The sequence below is a fragment of the Megalops cyprinoides genome, chromosome 18, assembly GCF_013368585.1.
Source record: "Megalops cyprinoides isolate fMegCyp1 chromosome 18, fMegCyp1.pri, whole genome shotgun sequence".
Classification (NCBI taxonomy): Eukaryota; Metazoa; Chordata; class Actinopteri; order Elopiformes; family Megalopidae; genus Megalops; species Megalops cyprinoides.
The window spans coordinates 18,624,348-18,648,255 of NC_050600.1; the positions used below are offsets into that span (position 1 = coordinate 18,624,348).

Here is a 23,908-nt window from a genome sequence, read left to right on the forward strand (position 1 = left end):
ACATACACCTATGATCAAAGTGCTGACTCCAGTTCTTAAAGTTATATAACTACTGTAGTGTACTGCACACAACAGAACCTGCATATATAAAATGAGTCAAAATATGATCATAACAGCAGTTACACCTGCAGTGTACAGGTTAGTATCACTCACTTTCACCACCAGAACCCAGCTGCTTTGCACATGTTGTGATACTGGCTGCAGTATCCAGCTTCACATTCCAAGCATCTTTGCCATGTGTATGATAAAGCAGAGATGCCTATAGTCAGTGTCATATGTGGCTGTCGAATCAGAGCAGAGATGCCTATAGTCAGTGTCATATGTGGCTGTCGAATCAGAGTAGAGATACCTACAGTCAATGTCATATGTGGCTGTCGAATCAGAGCAGAGATACCTACAGTCAATGTCATATGTGGCTGTCGAATCAGAGCAGAGATGCCTACAGTCAATGTCATATGTGGCTGTCAAATCAGGGCGTTGGGTTAGCGCGTAGGAACTGCGTGGGGAGAAGAGGGGACGGCTTACATGAGAAGGGCATGGTCGCATGCTGCAGTTTACCTCGAGAACGGTTTGAAATACACCATTCTGCAGAAGTCTCAGGTGCTACAAGCCTACTCCAGGCAACATGTCTGGTATTTTTTTTTTGCAGCTCTATGAATGGTAACCAACGAGTTTGAACTAACATAGATATGTTTGTTTATGGAAATGTTTATTCTGTGTACTCCTGCATTATTGGCACACTGGTATTCCTTCAACCGGGGTGCTATAGTGAGTAAAATCTGATTTAAGTGACTAAGAAATTATCAACAGTACAGGCCCTATACACTGGGTGGTGAAATTAAGTGTGAAACTGGAGCTCGTGAAAACTATCCGCAAAGCAAAACACGCTATTACACGGCTATTAGTGTGCCTGGGTGATGTCACTACACCTGGCTGACATGCTGTCTCATGCTGTCTGCTACGTGTGAATCTGAGGAACGCAGCGTACGCAGTTACCCCTGCGAACCACGGGAGGATTGAAACAAACGTGTCAGGCATCCCGAAAGCATAAAGATCCGCTGGGAAACAATCCAAAAAAGAAAAAAAAAAGAGTATTCCGAAAACACGGAATCAGTGTGCATGCCCCGGATGGTTTTAATATTCAAGAGAAAAAAAAAAAAAACACCATACTGGAACAATTCATGCGTATCCTGACAGACTTACCAGCAGAAGAACTCTTCCACATCATATGTCCAATATAATACTTTTTTTCCCCACAATGAAAACTTAAACATATTTAATTAACATAATCAAACAGATTGATTTACCAGTTAAGATTTCTCCCTATACATTTAACAGTCTAGCCATCAAATAACACTTTTGTTTTTCAAATAAAACACATTCTCTTTGATAATAAGGCAAACCGATAGGATAAAAGCGTGTTTTGCCATGGGAACGGCATTTTGGCCTGTCACCCAGTCAGACAGGAGTCTAACACGTACACAGGTAAATGCTGGCAGACAGCTAGCCTGAAAACTGCACAGACTACTGGTGCGACTGCATGCTGAGATCTGTCAATACACCAAGAATGAATGGGTTAGATATCAAACGCTCCAGCCAATAGGGATTAACGGACACCAAGATGTCCGCACAGGTTCTGAAGTCTGAAAATAGATATCATATTATATTAAGTTGAAAGCATTTTTTATGGTTTCAACACATAAATAAGGCCTTCACTCTCACCGATACCTGCTCTTAAAGTACTTGCTAGCTTGAGTGGTAAAGAATGTGATACATTTCAGAAAAACACAGATTTCATAGTCCAGATGTGTCCTGCAGTTATGCCTTAAGCATGGATTAAAAGCTTATTTGCATTAGGAAGATTTATACAGTAACGGATATTACATAAATTTGTCTCAGATGCAAAATGTATTTAAATCCACCTACTTGTGGCACATCTGCAGTGTCTGTTTACTTCAGAGTTGTTAAAAAACAGTTCTCAAGAGAGGAAAATGGTTCAAATGTAATAAATGAGGTTAGTGTTTAAAATCCTGTTAACAACTTAATAACGTGGGAGGGAAACAAGAGTGAGAGATGGAAAACAAATGAAAAAAAAGGCCAACTTCAAAACTGTAATAGCTTCCAAAAAATCCACGCAACCTGCCAGGATCATCAGTATCTACAAATCATGACCTATTTAATATTCGAAATCAATCCTCCCTTCTGCATAGGGTGATTTCCAGAGTCTAGTGTCGCTGTCATTTACCTGAAGAAAAAAAAAATGTTGCAACGTCAAGCGAGACTAATATTACAGATCAAATAGTCTAGGAATTCTCAGGGTTCGCTCTATATGCCAAGCCGGATCACATGCGGAGCGTCTGCTCATTTCATGGCTGACCGGGTGGGGGGGGTTGGGGGGACAGAGTGAGAGCACACCGAGCTGCAACTCTAGAAAGGGGGAAAAATCCCCCAGACGGCGGAAGAACCTGACGGATAAATGAAGTTACATAAAGCCACACAACAGTCCCGCTCTCCAAAGCGGATTATGAAAAGAAGGGGGCGGGTCTGAGGCTGAGACAAGGTGGCGGTAAGGGACTGCTCTGTGGCTGGTAAAAACAAAAGCAGACAGTAAACAGGGGGGCGGGTGCCCTGAAGGGGTGCCAGGTACAGTGAAGTGCAGGGCCAGAGGAGCCTCATGCAGGGCGCCGTGGCCCGCTGCCATGTGTACAGTAATGTGTGTGTAGAGTCAACGGAAAGGACAAAGACCCCAGTGTTGGGGCCCTGCTGACGGGAGTACTGTATGGTCACAGCTGAGAGCGCTCCAGAAAAACCACCGCTGCTTTCTCACGCAAACGGACAAACCCTGGCACCCGGCTCCCATGTACTTCCTGCGTCCCGGCCCCCTTTACCAGTCTGAAATAATGATTTAACACAGCCCGGCCGCTGGGGCAGTTTAAATCCTGTAGCCTCTGCTCTCTCTCTCTCTCTCTCTCTCTCTCTCTCTCTCTTCTGCGCTGACCCCCCTTTGCACGTTGCCAAGCAGCCAGTGACATCGCCAACTAATTTCACAAGCTCTGCACAACATCAGCTGCGTCTCGGGGTCACCCTGCACCAATCCGCCCGCAGTCTCCACAACAGCCTTGCACGACTGTAAGAAACAATGTGTGATAACCCCGAATGAGGGCATCAGCGGCCCAGCTCTCCCACAACTCTTCCCATATCCTCTGGCTGAGAAGGCCCAGGCCTTTATTGCTACTGCCAGACGTTCGCAACCACTCAGCAAAATTTCACGCTTTAAATTATGTGCCCATGATACCTTTCGGAATACAGTGTTCAGCAGCGCACTTGGCTGCCTATCAAAACAGGAATCTGTGGTGGAACCTGGAATTTAAAAAGGAGTGCAGGAATAGTACTTGACTTGACGTACCAAGAATTTACAAATCAGCATCGGGCTTGTTGGGTCTAACAAAGCTTTACCTGAGGTTCATTTTTTTTTTGGGCTCTTAATGACTTATTTTAAGAAAACCTGAAATATATTTCAAGCTCCATTTGAGCACACATGTAACATGGTAACTGCAAGGTAGCCTAGCAATCAATTTTCAGAGGGGTCCTCTAGTGACGATTTAAGCAGTAAGACAAGATAGGATAACATAAGATAAGAACTTTATAAAAACTTTACTGATCCCGAAGGAAATTATTGTGCCGGAAATAGCTCACTTACAGCATCAAAAACAATGCACATATTGCACAGTATTCTGTTTCTGTGAGGTATTTATATTGCACCAGGTAGATGTTGATCGACATATGCATATTGCACAGGAAGATGGTGATATGAACATATACATATACATACTGGACATATTGGTGAACGGTAGGGGAACGGTTTTCACTGGTTCAGCTGTTCTTCCTACACGAGGGGGAGGAGTTGTACAGTTTGATGGCCACAGGAAGAAATGGCTTCCTGTGGCATTCCGTAGTGCATCTCGGTGGTCTCAGCCTGCGCCTGAAGGTGCTCTGATACGAAGGTCTAAAACTAAAAGCATACGCATGAAAAAACCAGACTAGTCCTAAATGTAGATTATGTTCATTAAAATGTGTGTCTTGGCTTCAGCTGTTAAGGGAGTTATTACAAATAAAGTCATTTATGGCCATTGAGCCATTCAGTGCAGAGCCCTGCCTCATTTGGTATGCCACAACACTGAGTATTTTAATTTATACCTATTTTTCAGCTCAAAAGAGATGTATTTCTAGATAACTAAGAGAATGCAGTTGTGCCTTTTGAATCAAACCACACAATTCAGGCTAATCTGCATATCTTCCAAAAATTTTCAAAATTAGTAGAAAATCTGCATAATTCTCTTGTTTAAAAAAACACATTTGTGCATATTTTCATGTCATACGCCAAAAATTTATGTTAATGCAGGCCCCAGGTAATTTTTTTATCCACGCCAGACAAAAAGTATGACTGCTGGCCCTTTTCAAATAAGTAACATGGATTTAATCTGAAAAATAAAACAGGCAAATGAAAAGGAACAAAATATATAGTTACAGCACTTTGTTCAGTTTTAGTCTGATACATCAAAGTGCATTTCTACGTTATGACATCACTGTCATTAACCAGCCTATCTCATTCAGTCTTTCCAATTTCCTCCAATCACAATGCTGACAGTAAAGTATGCCAACCATTAATATTGTTCTCAGGAGGCAAAACATCTGTATATAAACCGATAGAAGCCAACACGAAACATTGGTCTTCTTGTAAAGGAGCTTCCATGTACAATAGCATGTGACCTGCCGGGTCACTGTGTCGAAGACCTTGCATGTCCCTGGGGCCCAAAATTCAAGACGTGTGTGAAAACCGTTCATCTGTGCAGCCTTTTATCAGGGCAACAGGGGCCTCCATTTGCTGTTTACCACTGCAACTCAAGACCAAACAAAGCAGAGATTTGGTTCCGTTTCACAATAAATGACTGTAAAGAAAGGGTCTGTGCACTTTCTGGGTCATATTCAATGCCAGCTATACTCTATAAAAGATTTATTAGGCACCGTCATACACATGCGTTACGTAACACGATCCCAGAGAGCCGGCTTGTAGTTCACTAGTTTTCTTTGACTTTAATTGAGCCAGCCGAGTCTGACCTACTTTTTCGCTCGCCATTCAAGCGGAACAATTAACAGTTTTTTGAAGTGTTTTTTGTTAATGGAAGCCATTTCTGCAGATGTCATTGAACCCTGTACACACTGGAAATATAGGCCAACCTGTTTCACAATAAGCAGTTTAGCATGAATGCTTGCACAAACACAAATGAAAACCAATCTAGCAGTTTTTTTTTTTGTTTTGAGTTCACTCAGGAACATATGACTGCAGAAAAAAAGATTGATACTTGGGAGCTTCAACAGTACACACTGTCAAAGCCATAAAACAAGTGTTTTCTACATATACCTTAGAGTTCAGATTCCTTGAAAATATGGAAAGAAATTACATTAATTTAATGACTTAAATCATTTAGTCCAAAAAAACTGAGAAATAACAGTTATTTTTTCTTACAGAAAACCAATTTCTATAAGTCATGTTACATGAAAATTGGAGTTGTTGTTTTAAGGGGTTCTCTTATATACTGCAGTCAGGCAACCAAAGTATTACTGAGGAGACAAGGGTAGGATATAAAGACAGTATATCTCCGTAAAGCTTCACATCAGCAGGCAATGATTTTTAATGCAGAGACAGTACCCTTACAAACTTTCTGCGGATTTTCTAGAAGTAGACAATAAACCAGGCTGCACCAAGCTTTTCTAAGAAAAATAAAATAAACAAACAACAGTATCAGTAATAGGGTAGTAACTGAAAATAATTTATATGTAATATGATGCAACTACATTTAAACTTCATTTCATACAACTTGTCTCTTTATTAAATTTGCTCAGTGTCCTAAATTGTTGCAATAATTATTTCAATTACCTATTATTCCTCATGTCTTGCGAAATGTATAAGTATCCAACAAATGTAACCTTAGAGCCACATTGGAAAATATTTCTACGTTTGCTAAATCCCATTTCCTGTCAGAGCATCTTTCTTGCTCCTCTTGTATGGTTTGATATTGTTAGTCATCTTGGCCAGAGAGAGAGACACAACTGGCACTGTTCCTGCTTGCCTCATGTTACCAAAAACATTACAGAAGTACAGTATATACTGTGGTTTCAATGGAATGAATTTCATTGCAACCTTCCGACCCAAACACATGATTACAGTATAGCCGTGTCTCCTGTGTCACAAGGAGATGGCAACACCTAGAGCTGTAGCGCCCACCACTGCCTTGGCTTCTTCAATGGTCTGTCGGTGCAGCGAAGGAACTGCCTTTGTCAAGCAACCTTTGAAAGGGTCAAATGAGGACAGCCTTCCTTCCCATCATCCCCGGCGTGCGGGTAATTGTGTTTTTATTGGTGTGCGCAACTGGCCGTCAGAAAAACAATCTACCCATCAGAGGGCTGTGATGCTCAGTTTGTATCTTACATGATTAAACTGCATGTTTATTTTATGCGCATACTAAAAGAAATAGCACAAAAGCAACGTGTTTTAGCGGCATTCAATGGAAGAATGACAAATCTGAGGAAGAAGGAATCGGTACCATGTACCGATCTCAAGTTTCTTTCTGTACTAGCTTTCCTCACCAAATGTATTTTCATAGGTTTGTTTATTTATTGGCTATTGTGCAAGGAAAAACACTAAGGATCACTTTTCTCTATCACTGGGAATTTTATTCAGATAAGGTACCATTCTGTATCTCCAATAATATACCTGTTCAATCTATAAACTACTTTTTATTGATAAATCACTTTAATGAAAACATATGGCAACAGGTTACTGTCGTTGAAAATTGTGAATTCAAAATGGGAAAAAATCTGATCTGAGAAAACAATCTGACAAATGTTCCACATAAGAACAGACAGCAATTCTAATACGGAGAAACTTTTCAGGCTTTCTCGGAAGCTAAAAGCAGCCTGCCAGGTTAAACGTGACAGAAATGGTGACTTAACTAACTCTTCAGGCATCGCTATTGAAACTGATACTCGAGGTTGAGCGCGTCTGCTGGTGCGAGTGCCCAGATAGCTTTCACAGGCTACAGATGGGCATTAACCTAACCCAAAAACACATTCTCACAGTTATTATGCTTTGTCATCGCAGCTGAGAAACACCTCCCTAACTCCCAGGGTGCATCGGTGCACCTGTTAAGGTGAACATGCAGTACAAATACTTGCCGTTAATCAGATGTCTGTAGCCCTTAGACATTTGAGGCGGTTAAATCTGGACCATGCATTAAATTTCACAGCTACATAAAATGAAGGGGGATATGCTCTTTCATGCCAGCGCAGAAGTGTGTGGATTGGAAGACACCCAGCGTTATGGGTTCTTTTCTCTCGAGATGACGCTGGAACTGGCCTTGTTCTGCAGCTGCGTCTCACAGAAGTTACAACTGGACCGTTACCCTAACGACATTCTATTTACAAACAAGATGTCACACTCTCTGCTTTTTCCTGTCTCTGCTAAAGAGTTCCAGAAAAAGAAAAAAAAAAGTATCTCCCTGTTCTGTGTGGCAGATTTATCCAACATTTGTGCAGCATCTCATAAAGAGAAATTTTATTTTAAAAAACACAATCGTATATGCCAGAATGAACAATGAGAGACCATATGCAGCCTTCATGCATATGCAGTTTTAAATGATAAAACTGTAGGTCTGGGAAGTCCATGTAACAGAGGGCATTCAAATAAAGGTGGCAGTTGCTGTTCTACTATATGTAAAGCACTAAGTGCTTAAAACTGCATTTTTTCAGAGACATGAGAGACAGGTGTTTAGTGCCATCCACAGGAAATGCATATGAGAAAAATAACAAACATCTGGAAGTCCATAACAAAAGGGGCTCTGCTGATGATAAAGTTCAGTGCTTCGAGTAAGAGCTTAATGGGAAAAAAAAACCATAACAAAATCTTACATCAATATCAAGATCATAGTTGAGTTATGTCAAACATTTTAATTCTAAAATAACACAAAAATAATCCATCAAATTAAATATTAATTGCTGGGCTCACATTTTATTGCCACAAGATACCACTTCATTATTTATATTATCATTTGATTGAACTTTTCATGTTTAGAAGCTAGCTACTAATATAGCAAATTGTTAGCCAGACAGCCAGCTCATCAAAGAACTATGTGGTCACTAATCTTCATTTAGTGGTTAGTTAGCTCAAGAAGCAAATGTACAGAAATTGCAATTTGATATGGAACAAACCTCTACATCTCCTACATGTGATAAGCCAAGGAGCGTGTGCAACTTGCCAGCTTGATTTGTTGGAACCAAAAGCTCTGGACTCAGCAGACTGCTTTGGTAAGGGTTGTCAAGGCAACAGACTCTTCTTTCTGAATTTATTCAAATCTACCTCAGCAGTACATGAGAAAAGTAAGTCTGTGGCACAGCCGTGCTCACCTGACATGAAGGGCTCCAAAGTAATGACTCAACAGTAAATATACAGAGTCTTTTATTCATTTTATTCTGCGCAGTTAAATAACTTTCAGGCCCTCTGATGAATAAATGGTCCCAGATTAGATTCCAAAAGATGCAGTTAAAGCTTAATGTGGAGCATTCTTTAGTGTAAAACTTTTCAGTTATCTCCAACATTCCACCGTAAGTTTCTGAAGAGGGCAAAACAAGATTTGGCAATCAGCACAGAAGTAATTCAGAACCCCAAAGTAGGTCATTAGCAACCATTTCTGATTCTGTTTATTCTTTTTTTGGAATCTGATCTAACTTTATTTTTTCCCCGTCAAAAACTGAGCCAACAAATAATCTTGCATAGTATCAACATTAAAGCTTCAGGCCACAGCTTGAAGTGATATATGTAATGCTTGCATATTAGCAGGAATGCCAGAAAATGACAACAGTAATACAACAGAAATCAATTAATTTTCCTGAGATTCCATTATTGAGAGACAGCAGAAAAATAATAACCTTCTGTCCTGTCTTCGGTCCATCCAGCTGAAACACTGTCTGCAGGCAACAGTGTACCTCCAAAAATTAATGTTATGATTGATATAAGCCTTTGCATTAAAATCACAGATAGCGGGTTAATGTACCAGCAAAGCTCAATGTGAGTAATCTAGACTCCATCAGTGCTGAGACATCACGCCTTTTACAATGCCCCCTCAAGCCAGGTGGAGAAAGTTCCAGACTACCTCACTAATGTTAAGGATGCTGTCTTTTGTGCTTGTGGATTTTGAAGTTTTGCAATGCTCTGATAGTTTGAATGTAAGCTTGAATATCTTTTGAATGTGACTCAATTTACATTTTTTTTTACTGAAATTACAGCATGAGCCACATGGTAAATAGGTGGCTGGACTGATACCAGCAACTGAAAAACGACAGTCTGAAGAGCCATTGTTCTATGTAAAAATAATCTTACAACTCCTTTTCTTGACACTTGCACAGCATCATGGGCTCACTGGTTGCTGCAACATATAAAAAAGTTGTACTTGCTCAACTTCCTTGCACAAAGTTTAGGAAAAAGTGGATGGGGGTTAGTCAGAGGAAGCCTTAGACATCAAATTGTGACAGTGCAGTCCACATGACACAGAGCTGGCAGAACAGATACCAGCTGGAAAAAACCTCAAAAAGCCACTACTCTGCTTAAAAGGTTGTTAGTCCTCCCACTACTCAGTCAGACCACCTACAACTGTCATTCCATTGCACCAAAAGGAAGAGCTGGATCTCATTAGAGCAACAGTTTCAATATTATTTTTGCCATATGGGCCTGTTTGGTACAAACTTCAACATGCATCTTCCTCACTGAAAGAGAAAAAAACATTTTACATCATCACTTACTGATTTGAAACAACATGTACTTACACAACCTTAAATGTAAACAAAGGAGCCAAAGTCATCGTTTGATTAAGCAGATCTGCTTCCGAGCAAAAATTGATTGGAGCAAGTCAAGACTCAGTATTATTATTTGAACATGTCAAGGCCCCAGAGATAACTATATGAGTTCTGAGCTGACCAATAGCTCTCAGAGCTAATCTCTAACCTTAACCCCAATTCTAACCAATCTTATCATGTTGTGAACACACAGTGGAAAAAGACAGTCCCCTCACTGCACAGTCAATAGATTTTGCAAGGCTGAGTGATAATGACTTAGAATGACCAACCAAATACCTCCACAGGAAAAAAAAAAAGATTGGAGGTTTCTACCACCATGACACTACTGAAGTCTGTACACACACACACACACACACACACACACACACACACACACACACACACACACACACACACACACACACACACACAAATGTAAGGAATAAAACACGCCAAGCCTTTTGGTCTGTCAGCGCATATCTGACCTGTAGGCATACCTGCAGGTGTTGATGTAGTCCAAAGCATAGTGTTTACCAACCACAGAAAAAAATTAATATCATGTTATTATTATTATTATTATAACAGGAGCTCTCGCCTGACTTGACTTGCAGAAACTTTACCCATCTAGTTAGGGACTGTACTGGCCTCCAGAAACTGCACTGGGCAGCAAGTGGAACAAATCATTGTCAATCAAGCAGCAAAACAATGTCTGGCTTCTGGTGGGACATTGTCTTAAGGTCCTGCCATACCTACATTTGCATCAAATAAACTGAAATATAATGAACTGCATTTTGCCAGTTTGGGGTTTAAGCAAGGTACTACCTTCTTGGATTAAGTTTCAAGCATGAACAAAAAAAACGATCGCAGTTCACACTCAAAAGATTTAACTGAGGGTGAAGCAGAGCCAGGCAACAGTTGCCAAATGTTCTGCTTCTTGTTTTAGTTTGGATGGCAAGTGCTGTGCAGTGGTAAACCCAGTGAAAAAACCTTTGCAATTTAACTTACTGTAGCTGGCTAGTTACATTCTGGGGTCTTTCTCAAGTTCACATGGGCAGAATGGGCTTTCCATTCTAAAGTACAGTGTCATTGAATGGCATTGATTCTTTGCACTTCATAGAGCTACACAGCTCCCTGGATGTTTCACAGTGCTTGAAACATTAACCTACAGCCTTCAATGATTTGTATTTAGTTTCCAACATTCTAATCCATGATTTCTCCTGCTAGGGGCTTCATTTGGTGGAACAATGCATGCATCTGACCAAATGAGAGCATTTGATACTACAGTTATGTGCTTATTCCTTGAAGGAGTATACAGTCTGAAGTGAGAAACTGTTGGCTTCATTAAAGTATTACACCATCAAAAACAAAATATGTAGGACAGACACCTCTTCACACTTTGATAAAACAACATAAATATTTACCAACTAATTCATAAAGGTAAACAGTTTAATCTGGTATAACAGAGGTACAACAATAATTGAACTTTACATATTACCTACTGTGAAATTCTAGTACAGAAATAAAACATTTTTAATGATAATCACATCAAATATCTGTACACGACAATTTTTGGCAACACCTGCATCTTGTTAAATCACAAGACAGTCTATGTGCACAAAATACCTTATACATATTGTGTATATGCAACATATTTGATAAAATCATGTTAGTTGTTAGTCCATGAATAATGGAGTGGTTTAAAAGCTGTTCGGTGGCAGCATGGACAGACGCTGACCACAGATCTGCCAGTGGAACCCTCTCGGTAGAGTTTCATGTATCAATTCCAGGGTGATTACCACTGTTCTTGGCACAGCGTCACTGACGCTGCTTTAACATGCTATTTTGAACAAGAGTGTATATAAGTGCAGATGTAGCAGCAGTAACGTGGGTGCCTAGCTATACCACAAATCACACTTACTTCTCTTATGTAAATTGCTGGCTCTTGCCAATGTCCAGGAAGTTCTGGGAGGACAGGGTGTTGGCTTACGTTTAGAGTTTCATGTAATATATTATCTCATAAAAAACCTCTGACACAGACATTTCAGATTGGTCATATACGTGCATGAACTATTTATATTTCAGTAATACTTCTTTTATAACAGCTTTATGAGCAAAGAAGTTCTGCATTACAGTTATTTCATATTATTGTTGTTGATTACAGTGATCCCTGTTCTTAAGCCATTTCAATGGAAGCTCTTATGACGAGTGATTTACTTAAAAATAGTGATTTACTTAGTATCATTAAAATATGAATGGTTACAAATGAAGGCACAATGCTGCAGGGTAGCTTTCTAGATATGTATTATTATGAGATATGTATTATTATGACTGCTGGATATGCTGTAAAGATTAATAAACGGAACATTTCCATAAAGTACAACGTTGTACATGAAAGTTTGCACAACCAACTCAAGAGATTTCAGACTGTATACGTGTTTAGATTTTAAACACCACTAAAATTAAAATCTAATTTAAATTGATTGTTGGTTTTAATTTGAGTCATGGTTCGGTTTAATAAGTTCCAGTGCTCTGAAATGACCACTAGCTGGAATAAATATAAGTACAGTCATTAAGCAAATGGAACCACAGGACACTGACAGGCTGACGTATTGCTATTAAAGTATTGCTTCCCTAAATATCAGCAAGTTAGAGAACATGATTTATATGACCGTCTGAACATACGACTGCTGTTCAAACACACCTGAGAAAAAATTACAGCCTGTTCCTAACAACCTCAAAAGCACTGCAACAGCCCTTTACCAGCCATAGTCCAGCCACACAGTCAAAATATGGCGCATCATAAAACTATCCAAAACAATCCTAAAAATCAAAATCTAGCCCCTTTTGTGCATATTCAAGAAATGGGTGTCTGAATTCTGACAATGTTAGATGTGCTGCACATTTGGAAATTAGAAAACATACAGCTAGCCCTGAGAATATGTGTTAAAAGACAGTGCTTGCCAGATTGGCCACTAACAGAAACATTTCATCTGAAAGCTCCCCAGTTATCCTGGCACAAGCTAATTGCTCACATTCAAAATAATCAACAAAAAGTGAACGTTTTGGTCATCTTGATCTGTCGTTTCATAAAGAAGAGGCCTCATAAAAAATAATTTCCATGACATGCCCCCCCATACATCCCCCCCCCCCGCCCCCCCCCCCCCCCCCAGACCTCTGCGATAATAACAACACAATAAACCTGCCTCTGAGAATAGCCTCCTGATAAGGAACAACCTTTGCTTTCCTGTTACAGTTCAGCAGCCAACAGAGTGTTTGCTTTTACAGTGCTGTTGTGGTCACGTGGTGCTATACTGTAACAGTGGCCAGGGGCATTAACAAACACGTTTGTCTCTCTGGCCCCTCTGTGTTCGGCGCTGTGTCCTTCCAGGGATATCCTCTCTAATACTCTGTTAAAGTACTTGCAAGTACAATAAATACAGATGGAGAGAAGGCAAGGAAATGGATACGCCTAGAAATTGTGCTCCTTTGATACAATGTTCAGATGAGAACAATAATACAGGTGCTAAATAGCTTGCACGCCCAGTCAGTCATCCTTCACTGTCATTTTGTCAGGGTCACAAACAACCACAGTTTTACATGATTTTCTGCATGCTAAAACATAAAAAATATGAGTAAATTATGTAGCAGCCTGGGGAGGTGCAATTGAACAGTCTGAAAATTCAGGAAATTAATGAATTAATGTCTTTTGTGCACTTGCATGAAGAATGAAATAAATATCACTGTAAGGAGGCGTATCAAAGTCATATTGGCTTGAATGCACTCTTCCTGCTTTGTGAAATGCACAAACAGTAATCAATCCTTTGTAAATGGCTGCATGCAAATTGAGTTCTTTGAGTGTGGCGCTTGTAACGACTGTAGAGCCTAATTACGAGGCTAAGAGTCGATGTGAACAGGGCTCTGCTTGAAGTGTTATTCTCCTTTTCAACTCGTATTATCCCAGCCACGTCAGCTCTTTGAGAAAATGTTCCTTGCTCCCACAAACATTACACCAATTGTACTGAATAATTATCATTATCTTTGGCTTCTGCATCATCATCATCACCATCATCAATTAGCATCACTCTTTGTTTAACCACATCCAGTGTCACAGGAAGTTATGTTGCGTCCAATGTCCACTTTCAGGGCAAATATCTCTCCTGTGGCTGTTGGCATAAGATCAGACATTTTGCAAGAACAAAAAAACCTATGCTTATATAAAACACCCCGACAGAGGTAAACCAAATATGGTGCAAAAACAAATCTTAAAGGATCGCTCAAGTGCTAAAGGCTAGGCTCATAAAATGGACAGTTCATCTACTGCATTTAAGATGAAAAATGTAAATGAATAACTATTGCTGACAAAGTGACAATAATAACCAATTTTATCTTTACTTGATAGGCATTATGTAATGATAAAACAGTTCTATCATTATGCTGATGTGTAATTTTGAATTACACAAACAGCAGAATTTGGGAGTAGAAATTAAAGAATTCATCCTGGCATAAAGTGAAAAGCGTTTCTTATACATTTTTAATTATTTATAGTCTTATTCGAGTTTATAGTAACTTTTCTGATGCTCTTATGTCTGTGTATCTACATCATTCCCATGTCAACAATCTATTATGGAGTGGCTTTGCAAACTGCCAACCTGTTTCTGTCTGTACACCTTCCCCTTCCCTTCCCCCCCCGGCCACAGAGTAAAACAAAAACGCAAATAAGGAAATGCTGAGAACTGCACATGCTCATAGCTTCTTACCTTGCCATATTTTCTGTGATGCACCTTTGACCTGGAAAAGCTTCCACTCGCGGTGCCATGGGGTTCTGTGCCAGGCCAGATCGGGGTTTCCACGACTCCATCAGAGCAGTAACAGGAGAAATCAAATTCAGCAAGGGGTTTGACTGGTCCCTCACATCATGTCGAGAAAAAGACATCGTTCCTTGCGCTCCGATCTGGTAATGAAATGAATGTCCGCCTGAATTAACACCAACAATGGCCGATGTTGGCATGTTATTATTCTCTTGGTAATAGCTGCCATCTTTAGACTCCTCCTTAATCCCCTTAGGCAAGACACTGTTAACAAACGCATCGGGTTGGTAGTTGCCGTTGAGCGATGAGACTGGCGGTCCTAAAATCCCCGAAAGGCTGTGCTCATCTACGTTGTCCCTCAAGGACAAGTAAGTGGTCTCTGGTGGAAAAAAAGCCAAAGAGTTCTGCTGTCCATTGTAGTGAGGGTTCAGATGCGTCGTATCTTTGTCTGGTTCAGTTTTTATTTGCATGGTGAAGGGAGAGTGAGGCACGTGGCCCCTCTCATTGCCCACGCACATGCTCCTCAATCCATCTGGCTCGTTCTTTATGTACTTCACCATACCCATCTGGTCCAGGCCAACACTATACAGCTCACCGTCCACCTTCTCCACTTTGGGGAACTCGAAACCTTTAAAGTCTCGGTCTGTCTTCTCAGGGCTGCCATCTTCTTTCTGCACCAGACCCAGACCGCTCACAGGGCTGGACATGTGGAAGGCTGTTGAAGTAGGGGGGCTAGACACGGACATGGCATTGACTTTTCCCGGACTAGACATTGATTCCTGCATATTGGTGCTGCTGCTGATGCTGCTGTTGTTTTTGTTGCCACCAGTTGGGCTGGACACCGAGGACCTCGCGGCGGGGTTGCACGAGGGTGGGGACCTTACACTGCCCATGCTCTGGGGACTGGAAATGGGGGACCTCATGACGTTGAGGGGGCTGGCAAGCGGGGACCCTACGCTGTTTGTGTGAACAGGGCTGCAGGCGGAGGGGATCCGGCCGTGGTGGACATGTCCGAGGCCGGGCAACGCCGGGGCCTGGCCGCTGGGGCTGGTCATGGACGGGCACGGCGCCTCGAAGTTAGTCGGGCTGGAGGTGGACGACACCAGATTGCTGCCAACGGGGCTGGACTTGGCGCCGTTGGAGGCATGTGGGCTGCAGTGCTGGGACGGCGCCAGAGCGTCCTTGGTCCCTGGCAGGGCGGCAGGGCGGCAGGCCATCGTCGGGACGTTGGAGGGGCGGGACATCACGGGGTAAGGCGCCGAGGCCAACAAGTTGAGAGGTTTCGGTTTTGGACGCCCCACTGACGCAGGGTGCTGTCCGCTGCTGGGGAACAGTTTTCCGTCACTGACTAGGTCTCCTCCCTGTGCAGTCTGCTGGCCGAAGCCGTAGTCCACCTCTCTCGCTGCGTTCATGTACAAACCCATCGACTCGGCCACGGTTTTGGAAAGCTCTTTGGAGTCCATTTCCTGCTTACAGCTGTGGCCGGTGTTGTTCAAAAGGGGGAAAACGAACTGCTGTTGGTTCTGGCTCAGCGGAGCAGGGGTCTGATCCGGCTTCTCCCCGCGGTTTTCCTTTACTGCTATCGTGCTGGGAGAACAGGCAATGTTCACAATGTCCATTAGGATGTCGCTGTTGGTCTTGCTCTCCTCTTCCATGGTACAGAAGTACTCCATTGCCTCAGGCACCTGAGCCCATCTCTTCTCCTTGTCCATTCCCTCTGAGAAACCTTGGTATCTTTTGGTCTCCATGGCAGAATCATTGATACACCTGAGTGATTAAGAACAGAATGTCTGAATTAACAATATTATATTATATTATATTATATTATATTATCGAGTTTTGTGACGCACAAACTAACTTTACTGAAGTTACAGAGGTGTGTAAGTATATATTTGAACCATTTTGCCACAAATTGTCACAAGATTCCTCTAACATGTATGGTAAGATAAATAAAACAGCAAATCTAAACGAAGTTTTACGATAATGAATTTTTCATTCAGACAGATGTGGTCAAAGAAAAAACTTTTCAAAACATGCATGCTCAGATTAGCTGGTAATTCGCAGGATATTTAAGTAAAATCGATTAATAATGACCACCAATTAATCAGAATCTTACAAGGCATGAACATGTTCAATGAAACTACAAAACTGTACATCCCACGAAAATACCATCAAGGTGCAAAAAGGCTATCGATCAAGGAAAAGCCGGCGTAAAATTAGGTTTTTTGGATATTATTGAAATAACTGTCAGGCAGCGACTGTTTTATTATAAGTATAATAACGTTAGAGACTATAGACACTATTTTTTAAAAGGGACCTGCAACAAAAGTAAAGTTGTCAACAGGTAGGAAACACAAGTACCTGTCAAGTCTCGCCTTAAAGTTTAATGCGCAATAAATACGACGAATGGGTGGGATTTCAGAACTACCAGGGACAGACAAGACAGGCCGTGCTTGTCATCATCAACAGTATTTACAAAATGGTGAGGTTTGAATTTAAAATGCAGAGTGCAGATTATTAATTGTACTGACAGGGAATAGTTTTTATTAAAAACCATTAATCGCTTAAGAAACGCCAATCATCGTAGACTTCTTGCTGTGTTGGCTGCATTACGTGCTACGCAACACTTGCTTTCCCTTCTCTTATATAAAGCTGTACGCTAAAAGGACACTGTCGCTTTAAAACCAATCACGTGGTTTTGTAGCGTTCTGGTTTCCACAGCCTCTTACGTGCAGCCATTGGATAAGAGAAAAACTGCGCTGAAAAACATGATAAAGCTGTCCACGGATTGGTTCGCCTACCCTGTCATTCTAGCGTTTATAGGCCTCGTAGCCACATCATTGCTGCGACATTACTTAGAAATTCTTACACCCTTAAGGCTACAGACGGCTGCAAAGTAAAGATTAATAAGTTTCGAAAAGCTGAACGTAAAGAAAAGTGTGCTGCGCTTCATCCCGAACAAGAACAGTGACGAAATATGACACCTGCAGATACTTCAAAAGTTGCTTTTTAATAGCCACATCACATCCACTAAAATTAACCTTCATGTATGAGTAATTTTTTTCAGAAAAGCGTCACATCACATTTAACTAGATACACAGAGATACGTGCAAACAATTCTTTCTGACATCTGTCAATAGAGACACTGGGTAGCAACGTGCAACAACAAATCGGAAAGCCTGGTACCCGCTGCTAGGAGATTAAAGGAAAGCTATATTTACTTTTATATCGCAGACATGAAATACACAGCATCTGCATAAGTGCACACGAGGACCGGGGATAAATATCAGTGTAACTACTTAACCCATTCTCGGCAAGAATTTGACAGTTTCAGATAATTTTTATTCATGGTCACATGTTTTCAGCATAGCGAGAAGTTGATCGACGTCGTTCAGAAGCTAGTCGCGTCGTCAGTCCTGTTGACACTTAAGTCTATTGCCAGACAAATTTGGATTACTTGTCCTATGAAGAGATCAGTAAGCGCATGAACTAAGTTAAACGTATTTTAAATCATGCAAACAATACAGATTACACATATTTACCAACGTCGCCACGCTCAACTTTGTTATAATCATATTTCGTTTAATGCACAGTTTTATATTGTTTTGGACGGTTTCAGTCAAATGTCAAGTGTGTCAACTGTTAGGATGGCCTGTGGTTAATGCTGCTATTTGTTCCCCGGCAACACAAACAACATAAACAGAAAAAAAAATAATAATTTAAAACTATTTCTACATTTGCACCTGAAATTGCCCCGAAGTTACGTTATAAAGTTGGTCAATTACTGTAGTCAACCCAGCATAACATTTTGCATCCTTACCTTAATTGCGACATCCAACTTAGTCAGGTGGCTATGTTGCAGGGAAGCAATAAGCCAAGAATGAAAAAGAAGAAACAGTTCAGTATTTTTCCTTTGCAATATCCCCGGCGTAAAGGCTGGTATTTAACTAGTCTGTCCCTCTAGAACATACATCCACTAGTTTCAGTTCTGACAGTCTGAAGCTCAGAAGTAGGCTAGACACCTTCGCATTTCAGCATTAACCGTCGCTAATCTACAACCGCAGAGAGCAGTTTAAACGCCACGACTGACGCCGAAGATTAAGACGGCTTCCGCGGATATTTTCCATTTTGTTCCTGTAATAGAATATTTCTGATTTCTAGCTTCCCGACAGAAGACTGATAAAAACTGCGAGGGAGTCAGACTTGCCAAGCGACGTCATTCTCGGCACATGGATCCTCCTACTGCAACGAGTGCAATGCAAACTCGCAGAAATAAACTCTCGCTCAGCGCAGCTCCCAGGTACGCTGCTGCGAACCCTTGGAAACAGGACACACGTGAATTACATTTAAGCATGTGCGCAACTGGGCCACCTTGGACATTATTAAAAAGCTTTAACGATTCGAATATATTTTAACGGACAGAAACACATTAGGCACAGATAGAATGCCTGTGAAATGTTCAGGCTAAGTTAATAGTGCGATTAGGGAATGGCGCGGTTTCGATTCCTTTTAAAGCAAATATGAAGTCTTAAAGGTAGTGCGCAGTGGCAGTGCAAAATAGAATTTATTTCCCAAACACTGCTCAGTAGAGACGAAAATCAATTACCACTGTGACCAGTCCCGTGCAATAATACATGCTTAAACTCAACTTAAAAAGTTTGACCTCAGACTCGGCGGTAGGGTAGTTTTTCACTCCATTTTTTCCTCACGGTGAGCGGTGCATGTTGCTCAAACCACCATTTTAACATTGTTGTTACTGATTTGCTGGAAAAAAAAAATCGATACATATATGCTTAAAGCGGGGTTGAACTACTTGACCTGTTGTGAAATTTAATATGTCGTAGAACTGTTTAGTCACAAATAGAATCACTTCCAATTTTTTCATCTGATGTATACAAATTTCTCCCAAATAACTTCCAATCACAAACACAGTATTCGTAATGTGTGCGTGCGTCTGTCTGTGCGTAAAGTAGTTTTTACACTGTAATTTTATAAGACAATTTAGAACATTTAGAATGGAAGACAAAGTTGTTATCGAGCAGTAATTCTGATTTATAGCTGACCTGGGACCTGTCCATATCAGATCAGGCACAAACACCTTCCTGCTTCAGGTTGCAATTGTGTACAGTATATTCACAGCTGTTGACCCCAGCTGCCCTCTCAGCTGAGTCTTTTGCATGCCAAATTGATATTTCACATGATCTCCAGTGAACTTTTGGGACAACTCACACCCCCATATGTTGATTTCCTGTATATTTTCTGTTGTGCTCAGTTTATTTCTTGTTTAAAAATATTCATGTGTAAGTGCCCAGAACATTTAAGGAGTTTTTAGGGAAATGCAGATCTACACTACTACATGTAAATCGGTTTATATTATCAACATACGTTACTTTAATCCCTCTACATAGTAAAGAGACATGTAGGGAATGATTGACAATTGCCAGCATGAATGTTAACTGAAATATTTACCAGGGCTGGGTTTTCCTACACTTGTAAATACTGATGCACATACACACAAAAGGGATTTTGGACTGAAAATTCAACTGATAAGAACCAAATTAATAACTCTCTAAAATGACAGGGAGAACAGATCAATATTTGTACAGTAAATTCCACCTGGAAACTCCCTGTTATGTGACGTCACTGCCTTATGTCACGAGCAGTTAATATGGAACTAAAACAATGGGACACATCCAGCTGCATATTTGAACACGCTCTGTATCACACCTCACGGCTGAAATTCCCTGCTATGAGCATTGTGTAAGGTGTTGCTTAAAAGTATTTGTTCATGTATTTAAGGGAAAAAAATATTTTGATAGCTATTAAGTGAGGAATATTTTTCAATTAGGCAAACATTCTTATCAGGACTGATTTTACAAGAAACGGACATGTAGTAAAGTGTTCATAACAAAAAAAAATAACAAATGAGGAACATAGAGACAAAAATCAGACAGAAATGATCTCAGAAACATCAACAAGCCAGTGAAAGAGTTAAAGAATTTTGGCTTGGCTTTGCCCTCTAAAGATTTCCATATGCATATGTTTGCATGTCACTTGTATATCTCTCCTATATATGCACAGTTTCATGTTTGTCCGTTTAAATGTGTTGCCGATCTGCATGCAGTCCTCTGCAGAGTATGTGGGCAGGGTAGCACAGCATCTTTTTTTGGTTTCTCACCCTCTGTTGGTGGCTCTCTGTCGGTGCAGGTCTAACACACTCACAGATTTACATCCGCTGGCTTTCTACTCTCAGTCTAGGACTTGAGAAGTACTGCAGTGTTTGAGCTGCTTGTTGCTGGTGCGACAGCTCAAGTGTATTTCCACGCAAGCTGTACATGGAGATGGAAATCGGTATTTCATCTCACAAACAGATAAACCATAAACCATGTGACCGAAATGCCAGGACAAACAAGTAACTGTGGGATTTTAGTACTAATAAAAATTCATGTTCCCAATTTTAAACAATATATTGCATCCTGGTAGTGTACAAAAATGAGATCCACAGGCAGTGATTTAATATTCATCTTTGAAAGCACTGCTACTACTGGTAGTGCTGCTGCTGCAGCAGCTACTGCATTGTCCTATTGAGAAGGCTGAGGCAGCAGCAGTCTTATCCAGGAAAAAAAAACTCCCACTGTGGTAGTGTCTCTGATGGATTTAGTCTCTGATTCGATTTTACGAGCCCACCTCTCCCAACCTGAAAGCACACGTTTTCCTCTTGGCTTTCCTCGCAGGCCGACCCCGCTGCCCTGGCTAGACCTGCGTGGTGTCTGGTTCGGTGCGGTTTGTGTCTCATCCCCAGATGCCAAAGCTAACTACTAGATGCTGTAGCTGAGCAGAATGGGGAAGCAGCAACGGCCAGGCTGCGAGCTTTCCGAATGCATGATTTCCCCTGGAAACAATGAGCCTTCCCGATCATCTGTATGTCAATAAAAAAAGGACAGTGGTGATGCATGAGGATCAAGCCAAAGCTACTGAAGAGAAACAAACAACAGAGCTGGTTTTTTAAAATTGTTTTGTTGTTTTTTTGTGTTTGTGTCAGTGAATTTGGATGCACTTTTCTATCTGAGAAAACTGTTGAATCTACACACACGTATCTACAGGAAGACTTAAGTCCTCTGCACTCCTTGTCTAGCTGGTCAGTTTTGATGCCTTCTCGATCTGTGCACATATACCATCATCCTCTGCAATTCCAAGTCATGTCCTGCTTCAAACCAGCACTAAACAAGCATCTCCTCAGCGATATCCTCTAAGACTCTTTAGCTGCAGCCGGAAATGCATGCGCTGTGAGACCTCTGGACGCGCCGCCATGTCCACCCTTAATCCCGCACAGCTGGAAGCCCTAAAATAGCACTAAATTTACTCATGGGGAGAAGAGGGTCAGAGCTGTCTGCCTCCCTGCTTCTGCCAGGGGGTGGTTTCTTGCTTATTCACCTGATAAATGACTTTCAATCGAATCTTTTTTTTTCTCCACAGAATCGTCAAGGTGCTTTCATTATGATTACAGCGACAAGGCCACAGTGCGCACGGTACAGACTCAACACCACAGTCACTTAGGCACGTATCATCAGAAAACACGTCCGCAGCAGCTGTAGTCACATTTCAACAAACGTATGCCTTTCCAGTGACCCTTTTTGGTGTGTTCATTTTTTTGGCTGTTCGACATTGAAATTTGATTTGAATGACTAACTGCATTTTGCTGCATGCCTATTTGTATGATTCATATGGCCCTCTATTTGAAGTCTGTAAGGAGGTCATTTGTATGAGATCAATGCTTACTGCAGGCAGAGGTATGAACGCAGAAGGGAGTATAACTCCTCAAGGGGAATGGTGCACTGGAGCAAACTGATGTTGAATAGGGCAGAAGTGTTTTTAGCAACACTGGACGTATCCACTGTAGGTCATCCGTTTTGTTTCACTTTCTTTTTTTTTTTTTGCATTTTTTCTTTTATTATTAGTGAGCATTTTCGCCTTTTCAGCATTTGTCTTTCGCATTTACTCATCTGTCAGTGCCATCGTTTCCTACGGCTGCCACCAAATCCTAAAGCTTTGCACAGAACAACACAATGTACCAGGCAAAGCAAGTCAGGGGACGTAGTGGTGATTATCTACAACACAACAGTGAGCACAAATTGTAACAAACTGCTTCTGAATGCCAGCTATCTTACAAAACACTCCTGATGTATTGTAGTTTGAGATGCTGTGTCATATTTTAATCTAAAGTTATGTGCAACAGCAGTTTGTTATGAGTTGTATGGTTTCATGTGGTTCTGGATCACTTTCTCACACAGCACGGCCCATTTGCTCCTGATGTTTTGCTCAATGTTAATGGTTACTATTAAGCGCATTCACTTATTCCTGCTGTGATATGAGAGATAGCTGTTTCCACAGCTTTCCTGTTGCTGTTTGATATCAGCTTGATCCAGCCTAACAGGAATCTCCTGCTAAGTGATCTACATGAAGAGGAGAACTGAATAGTATGTCATCTGGTACGTCAGAATTAAGCAGGGCCAACGCTACAGCTGCACTTTGGATGACCAGACTCGTCTGCCGCACTGACGTCATGCTTTGCAACACCTGCGTCTGGAAGGGGTCTGACTGATTCATTCAGCCCTCCGTATTCTGCGTGCGTACTCTAGTGCGAGGTGTCTGATTGGTTATCGTCCTGTCAGTCACGCATGCCTCGAGGTAAAGGCCAGGACAAGCACAAAAACAAGGACATTCAGGCACTGTGTCTCAGAGAGGTCATCTGTGATGGGTAAGCAATCGCCCAAGGCTGAAACGGCGTAGTTGGCGTATGCCGTGGTTTCCCAAACTGAAGTACGGCAACGTTCTCTGGCCTGAGGAGTAAGCATCCTACACTACGCATCCATCAGCTGGGCAGGGTATGTCCTGACTGCAGCTGAATTTTAATAGTGGACAATGACCAGATTAAGCATGTGATATCACAGTCAGTGGGGTGATATTAATCTTTCAGTGTTACACTGTGATAGGTACTCTGCAGTTCTGCTTGATTATTACAGAGGACTCACTGGGTTTCCAAAAAAAACCCCAAAAAATTAGAAGCAAAGCTGTCGCTTTTCTGATATTTACAGCTTAGTTTATTTGTCTCCTGCTATGTTTTACATCAGCTGGCATGAGAAATGCCGAGCTATTTTTAGTGAACTTTTCATTTAACTGTCATCAGAAACACAGATCCAAGTGTAGTTTCT

The 23,908-nt window shown here is 41.3% G+C and overlaps 1 protein-coding gene across 1 annotated transcript in view; it reads right to left on the reverse strand.

Moving 5' to 3' along the window:
- LOC118793486 (mineralocorticoid receptor-like) overlaps window positions 1-18,927 on the reverse strand; it is an 82,775-nt gene extending 63,848 nt beyond the window's left edge. Inside the window, exons 1-2 of the mRNA XM_036551697.1 lie at window positions 18,517-18,927; window positions 14,646-16,463 (exon numbers count right to left, since the gene is read on the reverse strand). Coding sequence (XP_036407590.1) covers window positions 14,646-16,463; window positions 18,517-18,530 — 1,832 coding nt within the window. The 5' untranslated portion in view covers window positions 18,531-18,927. The remainder of the gene's footprint in view (window positions 1-14,645; window positions 16,464-18,516) is intronic.
- Window positions 18,928-23,908: the final 4,981 nt, after the last annotated feature.